This window comes from Suricata suricatta, chromosome 14, assembly GCF_006229205.1.
Source record: "Suricata suricatta isolate VVHF042 chromosome 14, meerkat_22Aug2017_6uvM2_HiC, whole genome shotgun sequence".
In the NCBI taxonomy this organism is placed as follows: Eukaryota; Metazoa; Chordata; class Mammalia; order Carnivora; family Herpestidae; genus Suricata; species Suricata suricatta.
The window spans coordinates 80,351,543-80,375,051 of record NC_043713.1 but is presented as its reverse complement, the minus strand read 5'-3'; the positions used below and the strand labels follow the sequence as shown (position 1 = coordinate 80,375,051).

General features: G+C 42.1%; 1 protein-coding gene across 10 annotated transcripts in view; it reads left to right on the top strand.

The window, feature by feature from the left end:
- Nucleotides 1-5,475: 5,475 nt before the first annotated feature.
- The window catches only part of TRAFD1 (TRAF-type zinc finger domain containing 1), a 33,835-nt gene continuing 15,801 nt past the window's right edge, over nt 5,476-23,509 (top strand). For 7 of the 10 annotated variants that reach the window (XR_003902370.1, XR_003902374.1, XR_003902372.1 and 4 more), the window contains exons 1-7: nt 5,476-5,580; nt 7,977-8,035; nt 12,839-12,974; nt 13,083-13,136; nt 13,772-14,177; nt 15,338-15,544; nt 23,365-23,441. Coding sequence is in view for 4 of the 10 variants with exons in the window: in XM_029921465.1 (XP_029777325.1) it covers nt 7,989-8,035; nt 12,839-12,974; nt 13,083-13,136; nt 13,772-14,177; nt 15,338-15,544; nt 23,365-23,441 (927 nt within the window). In the remaining 6 variants the exon portion in view is untranslated. Of the gene's footprint in view, nt 5,581-6,219; nt 6,520-7,976; nt 8,036-12,838; nt 12,975-13,082; nt 13,137-13,771; nt 14,178-15,337; nt 15,545-23,364; nt 23,442-23,509 lie in introns of all 10 variants that reach the window. The other 3 variants (XM_029921466.1, XM_029921468.1, XM_029921467.1) reach the window with 3 other exon arrangements.

Below are 23,509 nucleotides of genomic sequence, written 5' to 3'. Positions count from 1 at the left end.
CTGGGTGGCCCAGTTGGTTAAGCGTCCAGCTTTGGCTCAGGTCATGATCTCACAGTTTGTGGGTTCGAGCCCTGCGTGGGGCTCTATGCTGACAACTAGCTTGGAGCCTGGAGCCTGTCTTTGGATTCTGTGTCTCCCTCTCTCTCTTACCCTCCCCTGCTCACGCTGTCTCTCTCTGTCTCCCAAAAATAAATAAATAATGCTGCTTATAAAAAAAAGTCTAAAAATCTGGCTTTTCTCTCTCCCATCAAGAAAGAGATATCAAGGGGCGCCTGGGTGGCTCAGTCGGTTAAGCCTCCGGCTTCAGCTCAGGTCAGATCTCACGTTCGTGGGTTCGAGCCCTGCGTCGGGCTCTGTGCTGACAGCTAGCTCAGAGCCTGGAGCCTGCTTCCGGTTCTGTGTCTCCCTCTCTCTCTGCCCCTCCCCCTCTCATGCCTGTCTCTCTCTGTATCAAAAATAAATAAAACATTAAAAAAAAAAAAAGAAAGAGATATCGATTCTTTCCACCTGCCCCCCTGGCCCTGCTTACAAAAATAAACTAGTTGCAAAATCACTGAATGGAAAGAGGTGAAAGTCTTTGTAAGCCCAGCCTTTTATTTTTATTTATTGATTTTTAAAAATTTTTAAATATTTATTTACTATTATTATTTTTTATTGTTTTAATGTTTATTTTACTTGAGAGACACAGAGCATGAGTGAGGGAGAGGCAGAAAGATAGAGGGAGACACAGAATCTGAAATAGGCTCCAGGCTCTGAGCTGTCAGCACAGAGCCTGATGTGGGGCTCAAACTTACGGAGGGCGAGATCATGACCTGAGCTGAAGTAGGTAGCTTTACCGACTGAGCCACCCAGGAGCCCTAATGTTAATTTAGTTTTGAAGGAAAGAGACACAGAACATGAGCAGGGGAGGGCAGAGAGAGAGGGAGACACAGAATCCGAAACGGGCTCCAGGCTCTGAGCTGTAAGCACGGAGCCAGACTCGGGGCTGGAATCCATGAACTGTGAGATCATCACCTGAGCCAAAGTCGGTCACTTAATCACCTGAGCCACCCAGACACCCCAAGTCCAACCTTTTAGAGTCCATTCCTATGAATAGATTATTCCTCCAGCTTATTTCTAAGCCTATTCTAGCACATTAGTAGATAGTTTAATTTACTAATATTTTAATGTATTTACAAATATAGAATCCTACTAATTTGGTTATCAACTTTCCTTTCATAAAAGAAAATATTTTGCATATCTCCTATACTTGATTCTTTTTACTTTTTGTATGGTTCTATTAAAGTATGATTTATTTGGGGCACCTGGGGAGCTCAGTCAGTTGAGCATCTGACTTCAGCTCAGGTCATGATCTCATGGTTTGTGGGCTCGAGCCCCGCGTCGGACACTGTGCTGACAGCTTAGAGACTGGAGTCTGTCTTCGGATTCTGTGTCTCCCTCTCTCTCTCTGACCTCCCCTGCTCAAGCTGTTTCTCTCTCTCTCTCTCTCTCTCTCAAAAATAAGTAAAACATTAAAAAAATAATAAAATAAAGTATAATTTATTTAACTGGTCTTCTTTTAAGGGACCATTTGTCACTATTTTTCATTCCTGAAAACATTAATAAATATCCCTGTAATTACATAGCATAGGTATTTCTATATATAAGTTGGCTTCCTGGAAGTTTCTTGGTTAAGTTGCTTGGTCAAAAGGCATAATAATTTTTTAAAGTTTATTTATTTATTTTTAGGGAACCTCGAGATGATGTTCTGAGCTGAAGTCAGACGTTTAGCCGACTGTGTCTCCCAGGTGCCCCCAAAGGCCTAAGGAGGGGAAAATTACTCCCTTTCTTTTGCTGTGGCTGCAGGGTCTGTTGGGGGGAGAAGGAAATCTATTCTCAGATATTCAGGTTTTTATAATGCTTTTTCTTAATGACACAAGATTTTCAATTACAAGACATAAACCCCAACTCTGAATGATTTGTTGAAAATGTTAAATCCTGTTTCGCTCACAGATTGCTGGAAAGTGTTGTTAAATTTTTTTTAATGTTTATTTTTGAGAGGGACGGGGCTGAGGGTGTCAGAGAGAGAGAGAGTGAGACACAGAATCTGAAGGAGGCTCCAGGCTCTGAGCTGCCAGCACAGAGCCGGATGAGGGCTTGAACTCACAAACCATGAGATCACACCCTGAGCTGAAGTCAAATGCTTAATCAACTGAGCCACCCAGGTGTCCTGGAAAGTGTTGTTATAAATTGACAACATTTTGTGGGGCAGTTTGAAGATAGCAATTACCACTGTAACACTGTTTCTTTGGAAAAATCTGTTCAGAAGAAACCTATTTTCAAATAACCTAAGTTCACTGCAGGCAGAGACTGCACCTAATTAATTGTTGTGACTCAAAGACTCCCTGAACACCCACTCTAGGTTGGGTGGTCTTAAACCTAACGGGGCTCTCTCCTAAAGCATGTGTTCTGTTTCACTCTCAGCCTCGTGTACTTACTGAATTCGGATACTAACCTTCTGGAGTTAGAACCCAACTACACTGGTCTAAGGGCTCTGTTCTTGTGATATGGTGATATAATAAGAAATATTTGGTCTTTGCCCTGGTTCCTGGCCCAAGAGCTTCTAAGACTCTTTGAAATTCCCTGAGAAAAGTGTCTTTTGTTGTTCTTTATAAGCTCCTTTCAAACATATATGAGTTTATGCTCATAAGGTGACTCTCGGTGAGACCCTGGGTAACTTCCGGATGAGGGCTGGTTGCCAAAACAACTCACATTGTGAATAGAGAGTTGGGAATGTCAGCCCCAAACCACCTCTCCACCTTTGCCTCTGGGGAAAGGAAAAGGGCTGAAGGTTGAGTTAATCACCATGCCAGTGGTTTAATCCACCATACCTGTGTAATGGAACCTTCAAAAAGCCCTAAACTATGGAGTTTGGAGAGCTTTGGTTTGGTAAATGCATCCATGTACCAGGAGGGTGGCACATTCTAACTCTACTAAGACAGAAGCTCCCATGCTCGGGACCCAATCAGACCTTGAGGTGATGTTATTTATACCTTTTATAGTATCTTTTACAACCAACTAGTAAAGGTAAGTACAGTGTTTCTGTGAGCCATTGTAGAACCTGAGGTAGGGGTTGTGGGAACCTCTAATTTATAACGGGGTTGGTCAGAAGCACAGGTAACAACATGAACTTGGGGCTGGCATCTGAAATATGTGTGTGTGTTTTGGGGGGGGTATCTTGTGAGTCTGAGTCCTTAATTTGTGAGGTCTGATGCTAATTCCAGGTACTTAGAGTGTATTTAGGGTCAGAATTGAATTAAATTGTAGGATACTCACCTGAAGTCTGGAGGGTTGAAGGATTGGTTGTTGATGTGAGAAAAATCTACACAATTGTTGCCAGAACTTAATTACTGTGAGTGAAAACCAGATCTTAGCGGTCCCCAATAAGACTGCCCTCATTTCAATTGCCAGCCACACTTTAGGGGTCCCCAGGGCAACCAAACTTCTGACTAATTGTCTGTAAATTCAGGGAGTTTTCATGACTCCCTTAGGTTTGGCAATTCAGTAGAATGATCCACAAAACTCATGCTTACAATTACAGCTTTATTATACTGGATATGGATCAGAAACAGCCAAATGAAGAGACACATCAAGTTTAGTCTAGGGGGCAATGCAGAGCTTCTGTGCCTTCTTCCTGTGGAGGATAAATGTGTCCATCCTGGTACATCAGTATGTTCACGATCCAGGAAGCTCCCTCAAGCCTAGGTGTCCAGAGTTTTTTGGGGGTTATTACCATAGGCAGGGCTGATTAAATCATTGGGCAGGTGATTAAACTCAATATCCAGATCTCTCCCCTCCTCAGAAGTAGAAAGGTCTGATCCTCTGATCAAGTGCCTTGGTCTTTCTGGTGACTGGCCCATAATTCTGAAGCTACATAGGGGCCCATCTTGAGTCACTATTACCAAAAAAATAAAAACCACTCATCATTTAGGAAATTTTGTTTTTTTGAAGGGCCAGGAACCAGTGACAAAAACTACATCCATTCTTTAAAAAATTTAATTATTTATTCAAATTATTTGTATGTACACATACACACCTATATATTGTTTTACAAATATATACACTTTGTTGCTGGAAGATATATTCTTTAAGGTGTCACAGCGTTTATCATTCTTTTCGTCATTGCCACTGGGCCTGTCTCCATGGTAAGCTCTGGGAAGGCAGGAGCTCATCCTGTTATTTGCCACGGAAGCTCTAGAATCTTATTTGGGGCCTGACACATAGGGTCCACTCTATACATTTGCTGAGCAAATCAATGAGGCTGGCACTGGGGTAGTTTTAGACTTCAGATATTGCTTGTGCTGTATTGAAAATGACATTTCATAGCCAAAATGTCTATCAGAGAACTAGTTGAATATATCAGGATTTGTTCATACAATGGAGTTACTATAAAAAATAATGAAGCTGCTCTAGGTAGATGTGCTAATAATGAATAGATCTCTAAGACATATTATGTAGTATTACAAACAAAAGTTCAGGTGCAGAACAATATCGAGTGCTATGTTCTCTTTATCATACATTATAAAGTGTTTAAATCTTAAGCATACAGCTTAGTGGCTATTTACCAACACACCTGTATTTACCATTTTGCAGATTGAGATTTCCAGGACTTGGAAATCTTTTTCAGATTCCCCTGCAGTCCATACACTTCAGATGGAACCATTATTCTGACTTCTCTCACTTTAGATTAATTTTGCCTGTTTTTGAACCTTATATCTTTGGAATCACAGAACGTACTGCCTATTTAAATATTCTATCCTGTTACAAATAAGTATTGCTTTGTAACCCGCTTTTCCTCCCTAGCACTATATCACAAACACTTTGCAATTAAAATCTGCAATAAAAATCATGATTTTTAAATTGCTTTATTGTGGATAGTACATTGTTGATTATATTTAAATATTTATTCTATTATTATTATTTTTATTCATGAGGGAAGAGGACTTCAGAGAATCCATAGAGGCAGCAAGTGAGAAACTGGGAGTCAAACCTGTGACGCAGGTGCTCCCTCTTCCACTGCAAAATGCTAAGTGTTCAAATATGGGTAGAGCCTTGCAAGAGGTTTTGCACGAGGGCACTATAATAGCAGCAAGAATGACTAATAAGTATTAGTGGCCCATGACAAGAGAACAAATCCTATTAATTATCTTAATATTTTAGGCGTATTAGTAATGTCTGTGCAGTATTATTCATGCAAATAGTATTAGCTTGTGTCAGGGGCAGTTGCTGGGCCTGCAGAACCAGGGTCACAGCTCAGACCTCAGCTGCTCATCCCAGATGTGCAGGGGTTGGGACTTGCAGGGATTCACCCGGAGCTCTGAGGAGCCAATCGGCGTGCAGAAGGCGGGGCCCTGGGAGCGACAGTGGTGCCATCCAATGGGCCGACATCCGGGGCCGTCTCTGGCCAATGGGCGCGCTCCTCCGCGAGGTCGGAAGTGGTGAGGCAGCTCCCGGGGCCGTTGTTCAGTGCGGGGGCTCAGTGAGGCGGCTCAGTGCGTCCGTGTCTAGCGGGTTGGCTGCAAGTCCTTTCTCTCGTCTCGGGTGAGTGTAGCAGGGGCTCGCGCCTTGGGAGCCCCCTGTGGCCTCCGGTTCGGGAGGAGGCCAGCATCCCGACGGCGGGGTGTGTGGGCGTGGGGACTGTGGGTCCCGGGGGTCGCGGCCGTCAGGAGGAAGACGGCCATGTCGCGGCGTCTCCTCAGGCCAGTGGGGGAGGCCGCGCGTTGTCCTCAGGGAACCCGCGCCTAGACAGCCCAGCGGCGCCGCCCCTCGGAGGCCTGGACCGGGGCGTCGGGAAAGTGGGCGTCGTCCGGAGCCGGGGCGGGGGGTGCGGTTCGCGCTGGCCTAGTGCGGGCTCTAGTCCCCGCTCCGACCAACTGTGCGGCGGCTAACTGCCCCCCCAGCACTTCTGCTTTCGCGGGTTCCGAAGTGGGATAATGACTTTCACCTCCCGGGGCCGAGGTCTGGTGGAGGAGATCCGTGGAGAGCGCTTAGCGATGATCAAAGGCACAGCAAATGTTAACCGCTGTTATTTGCGAAGCTGGTGCCCTCTCCACCCCCTATCCCCGCACTCCCCGGCCTCCCCGTGGAAGGGACGGTTGGAAACCGCCTCCTGGGTCTGGACCCTGAGAGGGCAACTGCCCCCCCGCCCCCGAAATCCCTAAGAAGCAAGCTCCTTCTAAGGTTGAAGACTTGCTGTGGCAGAGCACTTCCGTGCTTCGCTCATTTACTCCGTCCAGCGACCCGTTGAGGTATTGTCCGTTGTCTGCCTGAAGAATCTGAGGCCCGGAAAGGCTGAGCCCGGATCTCCCGAGGGTCGGGACCAGACCCGCACGGGGGGCCCACTCTGAGCCCCGCCGCCAGAGGGCACTTCCCGCATCGAGGCTCTTGGTTTAGTTTACCGAGGACACCGAGGAACCATCAGGCCGCCCTTAGAAAAGTATCTAGGCTTTCCCGTTTGGGAACCCTGCTTTATTTTCACAGGTAGGTGCTTCCTAACCCTCATTTACGAAAGATTTCCTATCAGAGGAGTTAGTTTGAATCCTGTAACTGCCTAATTTAAAACCTGCCTGTGGGTTACCTTTGGGCTTGGAATATAATCCAGGAACCTCTCCCCAGTGCTTGCTAAGGCCTTGTATCATTCCTCTTTTTCATTATGCTCCTCCAGATAAGCCTTTAGTTTCTCTTTCGTTTCCTTTTAGGCCCTCTGGCCTGACTGGGTTTTCCCCACGCCCACCCTCTGAATTCCTCATCACACTTCAGGTCTTCATTTAAATCTCATCTCTCAGACCGTCCTCTGGTCACCCTTATCCAAAGTAGATTGCCTTCATCCCCATTTGTCTACTCCTTACTTTTCCCTAAAAACACTCACTGTATATCTGTTTCTTCACTTATTTTTCTCCATCACTAAGTTGATCTTGAGCTCAGTGTATTTCTTTAACTTGTATTCTTAGTCCCAGGGCCCAGTGTATGGCACACGGGGTCTCAATATGTTGAATGAATGAGAATGTGCTTTGAAAAGTGAGTTCGTGGGGCACCTGGGTGGCCCAGTCGTTTGAGCGTCCGGCTTCGGCTCAGGTCATGATCTCAGGGCTCTCATGAGTTCGAGCCCCCATGCTGGACTCTGTGCCGACAGCTCAGAGCCTGGAGCGTGCCTTGGATTGTGTTGTCTCTCTCTCCTTCTCTCTGCCCTTCCCCCTCCTGTGTCTCTGTTTCTCTCTCAAAAAATAAAAACATTAAAAAATTTTAAAAAGAAACTTAAAAAAATAAAAATAAGATAAAACTGTACCGTGCACAAACCCAGCAGACACTCTCAGCTAAGGATCAAAGTTAACATCATCTGCAATAATAAGATTGTTGACGTCGTGTGCCTTCTGATATAATGCACTGACAATGAGCGCGACATCAGTTCTGTGGTATTCTTGCTAAAGATGTTAGTCATGAGAAAACATCAAACTCAAACTGAAGGGAATTCTACAAAGTAGCCAGTACACTTAACAAGGTTCAGAAAGATGAAAACCTAAATATCCTAGATCAGAGGAGATTAAGGAGAAATAACAATCTGCAGTGTGTGACCCTGGATTGGATCTTGTACAAGGAAAAGGGAATTAGTGGGGTGATTCATGAATGTGATCTATAGATTAGTTATTAATATTGTATTAGTTTCCTGCACTTGATAATTTTACTGTGGTTATTTATAATATATTGGGTGAGGGGTATCCAGGAGTTTTTTGGTGCTTTTTTTACAAGTCAAATTATTTTAAAATGAAAATTAAAAAATAATGAAAAATCCACGGGTATGAGGTATTAAATAAAATGATTTCATGTACTGGTTTTGGTAACATTTTCTGGGTACTTGTTTTTTGTTTTTATGTTTTGCATGTCATCCTAAAAGCAGAAACGAAATTGAAAGTTTACACTTCTTCCTTTGTTGTTTTCAGGAAGAGCTAAAGATGGCTGAATTTCTAGATGACCAGGACACTCAACTGTGTGATAATTGGTAAGAGATTAAATTTAAGAAATGTTAATGGAATGAGAACAAACTGGCTTCTATAAAGGGTTGGTTTATTTATTGGCAGGTTAAAACTGAGACCATATAATATGTTGTGGAGATACATGGGACTAAAGCCTTTTTAACAATTTTACATAACATTTCCTGTTTTAGTAATTTGATAAGATGGTGAATTCAGGTAGTGTGGAGAGATGAGTGCAGAGTGATTTGATGAAGCTGGGAGCTAGCTCTGGTGCCTGCCTTTAGTTACTGACCCCACTGACTGCCTTTGGAGCCTCCCTTTTCTGATGTATAAATCAACAGATTTATTTTTTGTCTTTCTGAAAAGTAGAATAGCTCTTTACTTTTTTTAAAATTTATTATTTTATTTATTTATTTTTTTAAGCAGGCACTGCCCTGCTTGCTTAACTCACGACCCTGAGATCAAGAGTCCCACCAAGCCAGCCAGGTGCCCCTTATACATTTTTAAAAATATAAAAATAAAATGAAATTTTAACCAGTACATTAAAGCATTTTATTTAATACCTCATACCCTTGAATTTTGCCTTATTATTTTTTTATTTTCATTTTTTAAAAAAAATTTTTAATGTTTTATTTATTTTTGATACAGAGAGAGATAGAGCATGAGAGGGGAAGGGGCAGAGAGAGAAGGAGACACAGAACCGGAAGCAGGCTCCAGGCTCTGAGCTGGCTGTCAGCACAGAGCCTGATGCGGGGCTCAAACCCACGAGCGTGAGATCTGACCTGAGCCGAAGTCGGAGGCTTAACCGACTGAGCCACCCAGGCGCCCCTAATTTTCATTTTAAAGTAATTTGACTTGCAAAAACAGCACCAAAAAACTCCTGGATACCCCTCACCCAATATATTGTAAATAACCACAGTAAAATTATCAGGTGCAGGAAGCTAATACAATATTAATAACTAATCTATAGATCATATTCATGAATCATCCCATTAAAAATATAATGCAATTTTTGGACTAGATGAGTGTTTTTCAGAATGTGTTGCAAATTTTCCCTTGTATGGCTACAGTGGCTGTCTTGGGGATGGTTGGGAGGAGCTTTGGTGAGCTTGGCTCTACATCTAACAGTCAGACTAGCTCAACCAGAGCCACTCAACTGTTTTTATAAAGGATTTTGGCAAAGGAATGTTTCACCACTAAAAAAAAGAAAAAAAAAATCTGGGTAAGGTCTTCCGATAGCCCAGCTTAATCATTATCACTTCATGATTCCAGAGCTGTTTGTGGAGACTGGGTATAGTGTTGAATATTAAGCTTTCTATTTTGGTGTGTTTAACCCACATGAGTGACAAGAAAGAGCAACTTTTTCTTGTTGAAATGAAACTTAGGAGTGTAGCTAATAATTTCTTGAGAGTTTGGTATTTTAGTTGCAGGTAAGTGCTCTTATGGAAAGCTAAAGATAAAAAGCTATAACCAAATTAAGGGAAGGGTAGAAGGGAAGAGCTGTTGACTGAGGAAAATAGTTTGACCCAGATTAATGGAAGGTTCAAGCCACCTAACAACAATTTTATTTTGTTTATTTTTGAGACAGAAACAGCATGGGTGGGGGAGGGGCAAAGAGAGGGAGACAGAATATGAAGCAGGCTCCAGGCTCTGAGCTGTCAGCACAGAGTCTGAGTGGCGCTCGAACCTACAAACTGTGAGATCATGACCTGAGTCGAAGTCAGATGCTTAACCGAGCCCCCCAGGCGCCCCAATAGTTTTATTTTTTTATTGCCTCTTTTCTTTTTGCTCAGGCTCTCCGCAGAATTAGGATATACTCAGAACAGCTGCTGGTTGCAGTATTCCTTCCCTGAACAGAATTAAGATTAATTTCTTTTTTTTTTTTTATGTTTTTTATTTATTTTTGAGAGACAGAGACAGTGTGAGCAGAGGAGGGTCAGAGAGAGAGGGAGACACAGAATCGGAAGCAGGCTCCAGGCTCTGAGCTAGCTGTTAGCACAGAGTCTGAAGCGGGGCCTGAACCCACGAACCGTGAGATCATGACCTGAGCTGAAGCCGGACGCTCAACCGACTGAGCCACCCAGGCGCCCCAAGATTAATTTCTAAGAGGGCATCTTGTGTAAGGGATATTTTTTTTCTACCATGCTGTTATCACTTTCTGCCAATTTAAAAACTATTTTAGCTTTGTGTTTTACATGTGCCATTACTGATAATGAAGTCTACAGCGATGCAGATAATCTCAAGGAAATACTGTGATTGTGTAAGAAAATAGACATACTGGCAGTGTCATCAGTTAGGCTACTCTTATCAGTCCACTCCAATTTGAAGGAATCTCAAGGCCAGGACAATATATAAATAACTATGCTAAGGGAGTTAAAAAAAAAAAAAGGGGGTAAGTTAATGGAAAGCTAATAAAAACAGGGTTATTCAGAGCCAAAGCAGTTTATTTAAAGAAAAAAGATTACTATGGAAGGGTGACCAAACCAGCACAGACCTCTCATCTAAGTAACCTTGTTTAAATTCCAGGTTTAAAGTTTTTGTTTTTAGAGCCACATTTCTCTTGTTCCCTAAGAAAAGTTAAGATAATCTGCAGTGTGTGAGCTGCTGGAGTGCCTGACTGGCTCACTTGGTAGAGCATGCAGCTCTTGATCTTGGGATCCTGAGTCTGGGCTCCACACTGGGCTTCGAATATACTAAAAAACAAACAAACAAACAAACAAAAACAGTTAAAAAGTTAAAAATGTGAGCTGCACTTAGATCGAGTAGACCAGTAAAAAGAGTAGTTCGTTGTGGTTGAAGATGTTTTTGCATGTTATCTCTCTTCTCTGATTGGGGGTAGTGGTTCTAGGGAACAAGAGCTTCAGTGATCGAAGTATGGCTTTTATGGGGCACCTGGGTGGCTCAGTCACGTAAGTGTCCGACTTCAGCTCAGGTCATTGATAATCACAGTTCGTGGGTTCAGGCCCCACATTGGGCTCTGTGCTGGCAGGTCAGAGCCTAGAGCTTGCTTTAGATTCTGTGTCTCCCTATTTCTCTGCCCCTTCTCCACTCGAACTCTGTTTCTCTCTCTCTCTCTCTCAAAAATAAACATTAAAAAAAAAAGTCTGACTTTTAGGGGCACCTGACTGGCTCAGTTGGAAGAGCATGCAACTCTTTTTTTTTTTTTTTAATGTTTATTTATTTTTGAAAGAGAGCCAGACTGTGAGCAGGGGGAGGGGGAGACGGAGGGAGGGAGACACAGAATTGAAGCAGGCTCCAGGCTCTGAGCTGTCAGCACAGAGCCTAATGTGGGGCTTGAACTCACAAACCATGAGATGATGACCTGACCTGAGCTAAAGTAATACACTTAACTGACTGAGCCATCCAGGCGCCCCAAGAACATGCAACTCTTGATCTCAGGATCATGAGTTCAAGTCTCACTTGGGTGTAGAGATTACTAAAAACAATAAATAAAAGGGGGGCACCTGGGTGGCTCAGTTGGTTAAGCATCTGACTTTGGCTCGGGTCATGATCTTGGTTTGTGAGTTCAAGCCCCTCATCAGGTGAGCTTAAACCCCACTTCAGGTGACCCCTGCTTCTCTCTCTGCCCCTCTTGGAATTCTTCCTTTGCCTTTTGCTCACTTTTCACCCTCTGTACAGTTCTGCAGTGAACTTTATATCAGGGCCAGAGAGCATGTTCCTGACTCGCATCTAGCCTGCTTTGAAAGGCATGTGGGATATAAGGGAGGCAGTTTTCTTTTTCTTTTTTTAAAGGATTTTTTGAGAGAGAGAATGCAAGCAGGGTAGGGGCAGAGAGAAAAAGAATCTCAAGCAGGCTCCACACTGCCAGCATAGAGCCTGATGAGGGGTTCCATTTTATGAACAGTGAGATCACAGCCTAAGCTGAACTCCACCGCCCAACCAACTGAGCCACCCAAGTGCCCCAGGGAGGCAGTTTTCTGTTCCCCACTATTCCAGTGCTGGCATCTCCTTTTGGGTTGACTTTTAGTGGAATAAAGTCTAATGAGATTAAACTGACCTCAGACTGACAAAACAAAAGGTAGGCTGGGTTTTTTGTTTGTTTGTTTGTTTTTGTTTTTGGTGTGTTTTTAAACAGCCCTGGAGTGTATCATTGTGCTTTGGGTAATGGGTGGTTTTAGAAAAGCCTAGATTTGGGGTGCCTGGGTGGCTCAGTTGGTTAAGTGTCTGACTTTGGCTCAGGTCATGATCTCACTGCTCAAGGGTTTAAGCCCCTCATCGAGCTCTGTGCTAACAGCTCAGTACCTGAAGCCTGTTTCACATACTGTGTCTCCCCCTTTCTCTGCCCCTCCCCTGCTCATGACCTTTCTCTGTTTCTCAATAATAAATGTTAACAAGAAAAATTAAAGAAAAAAAAGCCTAGCTTGGGGCACCTGGGTGGCAGTCAGTTGAGTGTCCAACTTCGACTCAGGTCATGATCTTGTGGTTCATGAGTTTGAGCCTCACATTGGACTCATTGCTGTCAGTGCAGAGACACCTCCCTTCGCGCTTGCACTCTCAAAAATGAATAAACATTTAAAAAACAATAGAGAAGCACCACTCAGTTCTTGGTGTCTGACTTCATGTTGTTGGTTTTAATTAGCTCTGGCATTCAGAAAGTGAGGCTGAGCTTGTCGAGGTAGTACATAGTCCAAACCTTCAGGAATTAATTCTTGAAAAGCTGGGGTAGTAACAATCATAAGAGCTTATAATAGAATAGATTTACTAAAGAGAAGTAATGGAGACTAAAGATCAGACAGACCAGATTTCCATGAGATACTATTGTGCCTAAGTCAGTAATACTTGTCTTTCATTTTGATCTGTTTCTGTAGCAAGAAAGAAATTCCTGTGTTTAATTTTACCATCCATGAGATCCACTGTCAAAGGAACATTGGTATGTGTCCTATCTGCAAGGAACCATTTCCCAAATCTGACATGGAGAGTCACCTGTCTACAGAACATTGTCAGGTGAACCGCAGAATACTCAAATGTCCATAAATGTATTATACTTGCTATTTTGCAGCAGCAAGCGTTTATGTTGTCACAAAGCCAATTTATTGTCACTTCTTATCATAGGTGACCTGCAAATGTAATAAGAAGTTGGAGAAGAGGCAGTTAAAGAAGCACGAGGTTAGTTTTCCTGCACCATAAAGAGAGTGTGTTACCCTAGGGCCAACATTACTAAGATTACTGAGCTAAAAGTGTTTTAGTTACAATTTCAAAGTAAGTATCAAAGTTTTGTCCTTCATCTGCTGAGTATTTATACTCTTGGGGTTGTCTTCATTGGGAATTCCTGGTTTATTAAGTCAGTTTAGAGCCAGTGCTGTATACAAATATGCAGATTAGGGAAATCAGTGTCTTTCTAAAGGACAGCCTTTTTTCCTCAATACCAGGTACTTAAGACAGACTGGAGTAGTAAAGGAAATTAGGCTGGTTGGAGCTTTGACAAACAAATCTGCATTACTGTGCTTTTACTATTTCCTCCTGGGCCTGTCAGACTGATTTTAGGTTACTTTGTAATGTACACACAAAATGATGATGGGGTGGCTGAGTGAGTAGATTCCTTTTAAGAATTTCTTTCCCTCTCTAGAACCTGGTGACAGGGACCAAGAGGGAAGCGGTGACTCTTAATAGAAAAGCATGGCAGGCAAAGCTAGGGCTGGAAGAGAATATTGAAGTAAATATTTTTGGTTTTCCTTGCCCTGTATTAAAGCTTAGGCTTTCTTAGATCTGCATATTAACTGCCCCATTATTCTGTGTTGCAGGAAACTGAGTGTCCTCTACGGCTTGCCCTTTGCCAGCACTGTGATTTGGAACTTTCTCTTCTCAAACTGAAGGACCATGAAGATTACTGTGGTGCCCGGACGGAGTTATGTGGCAGTTGTGGGCGCAATGTCCTGGTGAAAGATCTGAAGACTCATCCTGAAGTTTGTGGGAAAGACGGGGAGGAAAAAAGAAATGAGGTTGCCATGCCTCCTAATGCATATGATGAGTCCTGGGGTCAAGACCGAATCTGGATTGCATCCCAGCTCCTCAGGCAAATTGAGGCTCTGGACCCACCTACAAGGCTACCCCGAGGACCCCTTAGAGCCTATGACTCGGACCTTTTCCCTAGTAGGACTACCGACCAAAGGAACGTGACATCCCATTTTCCAATTCAGAATAATCTATGTGAGTTGTATTTGGCTTAGAAAACTAGAATTGTGTCAGAATCTTAGGGCAAATGGGAACAGAGCATTGGGGGCAAATAGATCTTAATTATAGAAACCTGATTGGCTTGCCTGAATGGCTCAGTCAGTTGGGCATCTGACTCTTGATTTTGGCTCAGGTGATCTCACAGTTCATGGGATTGAGCCCCATGTTGGGCTCTGTGCTGGGAGTGCAGAGTCTTCTTGGGATGCTCTTTCTCTCCCTCTCTTTCTGCACCTCCCCTGCTTGCATGTGTGCATGTTCTCTTTCTCTTTCCTTCAAAAAAAAAAAAAAACAAACTACAATCAGGTTTCTATTTATTTAGGTAACACTAAGAAGAATAACTTTCCTATAGATGGGAAACAGAAGCTCTTTGCTATTAGATTACTCTTGGATACAGCTAGGGATGATAATGATGGCAATGACAGTGACAATGCTATTAATAGCTGATATTTACTGAGTATACCTGATGTGCTTCAGGCATTTGTAAAGTGCTTTATAGTTGTCACAAGTAGTCCTTTTTTTTTTAATTTTTTATTTTATTTTATTTTTTTTTTTGAGACAGATTCAGAGCATGAGCAGGGAGGGGCAGAGAGAGATAGGCACAGAATCAGAAGCAGGCTTCAAGCTCTGAGCTGTCAGCACAGAGCCCAACGCGGGGCTCGAACCCATAAACATGAGATCATGACCTGAGCCAAAGTCGGAGGCTTAACTCACTGAGCCACCCGGGCGCCCCCACAAGTAGTCTTTTGAGGGTAGGTAAGTGTCAGAGCTGGGACTTGGATTCAAGCAATCTGACCCCCTGCTTCAAAACATTCTGCTATAGTGCGAAGTACATAAAATATTAAGGATGGTGCTTGTTTCATAATTACAGCTCAGTAATATTGAGTATTAATAAGAGTTTCATGGTCTACCGACTGAGCTAGCTGGGCACCCATTATATTGGGTATTAATAAAACAAAGTAATGGGACATTTATCACAGCAGACTTAATATTTGGAGTCCTGTGAGAACAGGAAGCATAGGCCTCTTTTGTTCCTGCATAGATACCTGTAAACCTTGAATATTTGCTTGGTATGGACTTGAGCTGAGGGATAGCAGCGTCTCTAATGTATCTTGATACTGTTTTATTCCCCCTCACAGTGGAAGAACAAGAAAGGCAGGAAAGGAATAGGACCCGACAGCCCCCAAAAGAGGGTGGTGAAGACGGTGCAAACTTGGACTTCATGTTGGCCCTAAGTCTGCAAAACGAAGGGCAGGCCCACAGCATGGCCGAGCAGGACTTCTGGAGGGCGGTATGTGGGGCAGAACAGTCCCTTGAAGGTCCCAGTGCTCTGAATGGCATAAAGGGTAAGCTTGTTCATTCTGCACTCGCCTCTGTCTCGACAACTTTTTTGTCTAACACTATATAATTTATATAAAATTGCAAGTTTTCCATGAGATAAGATTTGCCTTTTTTGTTTTGCTTTCCCCAACTTTTTATTCTTAAAAACTGTCAGTACAGTTCATCATATCTGTATATATATCCCTTGTTTATATTTGCCAATTTTACTATTTTCCATTTATTTTGTATATTTTTATTTCTACCCCTGAATCGTTTGAGAATAAGTTGCAGGGATACCATTTTATCCCTAAATACTTCAGCATGTGTCTTAAGAACAAGGGTATTCAATGTAAACACAATGTAAATATCGCTGTCAGGAAATTTGACAGAAGCTCCCTAGTTACACATAATGTCCTTTGGGGCTTTTTTGTTTTGTTTTCAAAATCCAGGATTACTGTGTTTAGTTCTTTTTTAGGTTTATTCAGTTTAGCCCCTCAATCCCCCCCCTCCCCTTTCTTTTTCTTTTAGTACATTGGTACTTCTGAAGATTCCAGGGCAGTTGTTTTACGGAGTATTTCTTTCCCAATGTAGATTTGTTTTCCCATGTTTAGATTCAGGTTACATGGTTTTGGGCATAATTTCTGTATTGGAGATGCTGTGTCCTTCTCAAGATGTCAGTTTATTCTGTTATTTATTAAAATGAGGTCTGTCCAGTGCCTTCACTAAATGGATAGCTTTTATCTTTATAATAGCTAGATGCTGCAGGTGGTTATTTTGAGATTATGGTGGAATGAGACATCTATACCATCTTTTATTTAGTAGTTTTTTGTATTCACTAATGTTTCTTGCTGGAATCAGGTATAACTGACTATTGTACAATGGTGATTTCTCTGTTTTTATCCTTTGTTCTAAATAGTTATGATTCTATAAAGAACTTTGCTCCCCTCCCTGCCCTCATTTAAAAACAATTCTGGGGGCACCTGGGTAGTTTAGTTGGTGCCTGACTCTTGATTTTGAATTCAGGCTTTTGAATCTCACATTTCATGAGGATCAAGCCCATGTTGGGCTCCACACTGGGCTCGGAGCCTGCTTAAGATTCATTCATTCCCCCGCCCGCTTGCTTCCACATGCTTGCACTCCCTCTCTCAAAACAAACAAATAAAACCCCAAAAAAACTTAAAGACAATTCTGGGACACCTGGCTGGCTCAGTCAATAGAGCATATGACTCTTGATTTCTGGGTTATGAGTTCAAGCCCCAATTGGGTGTAGATATTATTTAAAAAATTAATTTTTAATTTAGTTATTAAAATGTTTTTAGATGCTTATTTATTTTTGAGAGAGCATGAGCAGGGAAAGGGCAGAGAGCGAGAGAGGCACAGAATCTGGAGCAGGTTCCAGGCTCTGAGCTGTCAGCACAGAACCTGACACTGGGCTTGAACTCACAAACCAGGAGATCACGACCTGAGCTGAAGTCAGATACTTAACCAACTAAGCCAACCAGGTGCCCCAAAACTAAATTTTTAAAAACAAATTTGGAGGTCACCTGGGTGGCTCAGTTGGTTGAACATCTGACTTTGGCTTAGGTAATGCTCTTACAGTCCGTGACTTCAAGCCCCACATCGGGCTCTGCTGTCAGCATGTAGCTGGCTTTGGGTCCTTTCTCCCTCTCTCTCCTCCCCTCCCCCTTTTGAACTCTCACTCAAAAATGAAAAATAAATATTTAAGTAAAAATAAAAATGGGGGTGCCTAGGGGGCTCAATTGGCTAAGCATCTGACTTCAGCTCAGGTCTTGATCTCATAGTCAGAGTTCAAGTCCCGTGTTGAGCTCTGTGCTGACAGCGCAGAGCCTGGAGCCTGCTTTGGATTTGTGTCTCCCTCCCTCTTTTCCTTCCCCTGCGTGCGTGCATCCTCTCTCTCTCTCTCAAAAATAAGTGAACATTAAAAATTAAATTAAAAAAAAATTTTTAATGTTTATTTTTTGAGAGAGAGAGAGAGAGAGAGAGATCCAGAGCAGGAGCCGAGGAAGGGCAGAGAGAGAGAGGGAGACACAGAATCCGAAGCAGGTTCCAGGCTGTCAGCACAGAGCCCCATGTTGGGCTCGAACTCAGGAGCTGTGAGATCATGACCTAAGTTGAAGCAGGACAATCAACCGAATGAGCCACCCAGGCATCCCCCTCCCCCAATTTTTTAAAATAAAAATGAAAGTTGGATTGTGTTCAGTGAACCATTCCTTTGGGTCTCTAGTTTGTAGAACAGTATAGTTGAGAAATGCATGTCATACATATTTAAAACACTCAAGTTGTAAGATTTTGGGGACCTAAAATTAAGCAGTTGTCAGCTATGAGTTTTCTTCATACCATGTATGAATAATGACTCCAAGAACAGTAAGATAATTCTTAACATTTTGTTGATTTGGATAAATAGGAATTGGTCCTGGTTAAAAGAGATAAATGATAGAGTATTGTATGCCTTGCCTAAAGGAGGTAAATGGTAGTATTAATAGACTTGATAGGTATTGATGTATTTTTCCTTTTAAAACTTTTTTTTTTAAATTTATTTTTGAGAGAGACAGCACGAGCAGGGGAGGGTCAGAGGGAGAGGGAGATACAGAATCCGAAGCAGGCTCCAGGCTTTGAGCTAGCTGTCAGCACAGGGCCTGACACGGGGCTCGAACCCATGAACCGTGAGATCATGACCTGAGTCGAGGCCGGATGCTTAACTGACTGAGCCACCCAGGCGCCCCATTTTTGTATTTCCTAATAAGTTATATTAATTTTAAAAATGGGGGCGCCTGGGTGGCTCAGTCGGTTGAACCTCTGACTTCGACTAAGGTCATGCTATCACGATTCATGAGTTTGAGCCCTGTGTTGGACTCTGCCAATAGCTTGAAGCCTGGAGCCCGCTTTGTATTCTGTGTCTCCCTCTTTCTCTGCCCCTCCCCTGCTCACCCTCTGTCTGTCTCTCAAAAATAAATACACATTAAAAAATGGTTTTTAATATATATATGTAAAATATTTTGTTTCTGTGATCTACTCTAGACAGTGACTGGTCAACACGTAAATTCGAAGATTGAATAAGGGGTGAATCTGTGGCTCCTTAGAGGGTTATGTCCCCACAGGTTGTAAAAACACTGTTTTAGGCTATATTTTCTTTAAGAAAATGTTCTTTGTATTATAGAAGCCTTTTTTTAATTGAAGTATAGTTCACAAATCAGTTTCAGGTGTACAACTTAGTGATGCAACAGTTATATATCTACATTATGAAATGTTTGCCACAGTAAGTATATTACAAGTTATTAACTATATTCTCTGTTATACTTTCCATCCCTGGGAGTAGAGAATATTTTAAAACAATTTTCATATGTAATAAAAATGATTGTGTACAAATTAAATAGGTGAATTGTATGGTATGTAAATTATATCCCAATCTGCTAAAGAAAAAAGGTAAAAATAATTTTAAAAAATTAACATTGTAAAAGAGTGTGAGAGGGAGCCTGAGTCTCATCCTCACCTACTGGAAACAGTGTCCTGGCTCTCCCCCGAGGTTACCGCTTGCAGGTAATTAGGTGACCTTATATTAGTGCATAAAAGGACGTGAATGTGTAATACAATCAGATTGTTTGAAAGCTAGTTTTATTAGCGAGGCATCCTGCATTTCGGGGAGCAGGACAAGGCTTCTCAGTGTAATGTATAGCTTTGAATTCTTTTCATTCCAACAACCTTTTATAGTATGCTGATATTCAGGTTCTCCCTTGTGTTACCTTTGATTTGTTTTTTACCTAATAGTGGCTGCTTTCTTCCCTTAGGAAAATGCCCCAATCCCAAAGAAAGCCTTTTCCTTTCCCAAAGCCTGGGTAGTGTCCTTTTTTTTTTTTTTAAGTTTATTTATTTATTTTGAGAGAGAGAAAAAGAGTGCACATATATGCACACGTGAGCAGGGTAGGGGCAGAGAAAGCGAGAGAATCCCAAGCAGGGTCTGTGCTGTCAGTGTGGAACCCAACTTGGGGCTCTGTCTCATGAACTGTGAGCTCATGACCTGAGCCAAAACCAACAGTTGGATGCTGGGAGAGAGGGAGAGGGAGGGAGAGGGAGGGAGGCACAGAATCAGAAGCAGGCTCCAGGCTCTGAACTGTCAGCACAGACCCCAACACAGGGCTTGAACTCCAACGGAAAGCAAGATCATGACTTGAGCTGATGTCCGATACTTAACTGACTGAGTCACTCAGGTGCCCCTAAGCAGTGTCTTTTGATGTGAGTCTTCTGATCAACCTTTCAAACTTGATAATCATGGCATGGAAGAAAATAAGATGCAATAGCATAGTAGTGACAAGTGAAGACTGGGTTTGGTGTAGTTTCCTTTATTTTCTCCTTTCTTGGTTTTATTGACTTTTGTTTGCTTTTGTCTCATTCCATTTTTCCTCTCTCCTCGTACGGAATTTGTATTCTGTCACTATTCTTGTGATGGTTGCCCTAGAAATTTCAACATGTTTATTTTAACAAAGACTGAATCTTAGTGATAAAGTTCTTCCAATTAATAAAGTTCCCTTAGAAGTAGGATCATCATCCATTTATGACTTCAAAACTACTGATGTGGGGGCACCTGGGTGGCTCAGTCAGTTAAGCATCTGACTTTGGCTTAGGTGATGAGCTTGCAGTCTGTGAGTTCAAGCCCCATTTTGGGCTCTGTGCAGACAGCTCAGAGCCTGGAACCTGCTTCAGAGTCTGTATGCCCCTCCCCCCTCCCATGTTCTCTCTCTCTCTCAAAAATAAACATTAAAAAAACTAAAAATAACAAACTGATGTTATGCTCTCTCATATTTTCTTTTTAATACCGTGATGTATGCATTTTTTGTTTTTTATACTTATGTTTTTACTTATTACATGTTTAGTATTTTCTTTGCTCATCCATTCTTCTGTGTTTCTCAGAACGTCCTTCTAGGATAAATTTCTTCCTGAGGTATATTCTTTGGAAATTCTGTTGAAAGTGTTTGATTGTAAATTCCCTATTTTTTGTTCATCTGAAAATATTTTTATTGTTTCTTCTTACGTTATAGTTTCTCTGGTAATACAATTCTAGCTTGCCAATTATTTTGTCTTAGATCTTTGAAGATATTCTGTTTCTTAGCTTCTGTTGGCTATAGAGAAGTCATCTATTAGTGTTATTTCTATAACTTTCTTTTTCTTTTATTTCTATAACTTTGTTTTTTCTGTCTGGCTTATTTTAAGGTCTTTTTGGCTTTTAAGTTCTGCAGTTTCCTGATGATTTCTCTGGCTTTATATTTCTTGGGATTTCCTAGCTTTCCTGATTCATATTTTTCATCTTTTTGGAAAATTGTTATTTGTTATTTTATTGATTATTATTGTTTGTAGTCTCTTCATTTTTTCCTTTTTTTTTTTTTTTTTTTTTTTTTTACATAAGCTTTATGCCCAGTGTAGGGCTTGTACCCACAACCCCAAAATCAAGGCTTGCATGCTCCACCGAGCCAGCCAGGCACCCCCTTTGTAGTCTTCTCTTGAATTCTGCTTAGCTGTGTTAGTTTTTGCTCTGTCCTCCTTGTTTCTTAAAATTTCGGTTTCTTTGTCCTCTGTGGTACATTCTGGGTAATTTGTTAACTGCTTTCTAGTCTGTTGTTCAGTATGTCTGTTGAGGTTTTCACTTCATTGATTATGCATTTTTAATTCTTATTTGAGTTCTATTTGATTCTTTTTTCTTTAGTGTGTCTCATATTTTAAATAATCTCGTATCTGGGATAGTCCTTTTCCAATTCCATTAAAAAAATTTTTTTAATGTTTTATTTATTTTCGAGAGAGAGAGACAGCATGAGCAGGGGAGGGACAGAGAGAGAGGGAGATGCAGAATCTGAAGACAGGCTCCAGGCTCTGAGCTAGCTGTCAGCACAGAGCCTGATGTGGGGCTTGAACCCATGAACCATGTGAACCGTGAGATCATGACCTGAGCCGAAGTCGGATGCCCAACCGATTGAGCCACCCAGGCACCCTCCAATTCCATTTTAAACATGGCTTTAAACATTTTAAATATGCTTATTGTTCTTTAGTGTCTGGAAATATATCTAAAGTCTTTTTGCTATTTGTTGTTTTGCTGTCATGGTGGCTTGCTGCCTCCTGCATGTGTACGTGTGTGAAAAAAAATTCTTTTTCTTAATGTTTATTTTTGGAAGACAGAGTATGTGGGGGCTAGGGCAGAGAGAGAGGGAGACACAGAATCTGAAGCAGGCTCCAAGCTCTGAGCAGTCAGCATAGAGCCTGATATGAGGCTCAAACCCATGAAGTGCGGGATCTTGACTTGGACTGAAGTCGGATGCTCAACCCACTGAGCCACCCAGGTGTCCCTTTAGGTCTGTGTTTTAACATTAATTTTTCTGCTGTGTTCTTCTGAGAGTATTTATACGTGCTTCTGGCAGGTGCCTAAGGATATTGCTGACTTGAGATCATTTTAAGTTACAATTTTTGGTTGGCTTGGGTTTTTAAAAATTGTAAACATGGGGGCGCCTGGGTGGCTCAGTCGGTTAACCCTCTGGCTTCAGCTCAGGTCAGATCTCACGTTCGTGGGTTCAAGCCCCGCTTCAGGCTCTGTGCTGACAGCTAGCTCAGAGCCTGGAGCCTGCTTCCGGTTCTGTGTCTCCTCTCTCTCTGCCCCTCCCCCTCTCATGCTCTATCTCTCTCTGTATCAAAAATAAATAAAACATTAAAAAATTAAAAAAAAAATTGTAACCATGAATTTATACAAAACCAGAAGTGTAGATTCCAGACTCAAATAAGGCCAAACTCTAGTTACTGTTTCTTGGTAGAAACTTTTTTTCCTCCTACCGAGAGTGTAGACCTAGGTCACCCACTTATTGTTCACCCTCCAGTTCAGCAGTTTTGCTGAAACCATTGTGTTTGGGGAAACCATTGTGTCTGGGCTTAAACCTTCTCTTAAGTTACTTAAAAAAAAATTTTTTTTAATGTTTATTTACTTTTGAGAGACAGAACATGAGCAGGGGAAGCGCAGAGAGAGAGAAAGAGACACAGAATCTGAAGCAGGCTCCAGGCTCTGGGCTGTATGTGGGGCTCGAACTCATGAACCAGGTGATCATGACGTGAGCCGAAGTTGGCTGCTTAACCGACTGAGCCACCCAGTCGCCCCTTTTAAGTTACTTTTATTGAGCATCTTTCTTTGGTATTTTTGTACTGGGAGAGTTTGGGTTTTTTTTTAATGTTTTAATTTTATTTTTGAGAGAGAGCGTGCTCATGTGCATAGGAGGGAGGGAGGGGCAGAGAGACAGGGAGACACAGAATCCGAAGCAGTTTATAGGCTCTGAGCTGTCTTTCAGCACAGAGCCCAACTTGGGGCTTAAACTCATGAATGATGAGATCATGACCTGAACCGAAGTCTGATGCTTAACTGACTGAGCCACCCAGGTGCCCCTGGGAGAGTTTTTTTAGGATATTTGTCTATCAGTCATAAGTAGGCTTCAACTTACCTGTAAAATGAGAGTAATGTAGGATCTCCATAAGTTTTCCTGGGGGACAGAGATACTGCACAAAAGCCTTTAGATTAATGCCTAGGGTAGGTACACATTTGAATTCTTAGAGTGGTGGGTAACTAATCACTTTACTCCTCAGAGAATGGTGACAAGGAAATCTTTTTTCATAGTGGAAATTGTTTTGCCTAGGGTTTGTCTCTTAGATGGTTTCCGGTTGAGGATTTACAGCACCACACATTGCTACATCTAAGAAATGTCGGAGGAAGTCAGAGTTTTACACAAAACCTCACAAGGGAGATAAAAGATGGAATCAAGTTTGGTTTTGTTTGTTGAGTGTGACTGTATGGTCTGATACCTAGGTATGGCTGACCGGACCATGTTGCCTTGTGAGTTCTGCGAGGAGCTCTACCCAGAGGAACTTCTGATTGACCATCAGGTGTGTGGTGAATTATTTGAGTAATGTGTGCAGGCTATAGGCGGTGGTGTAGACCACAATGAGGTCTT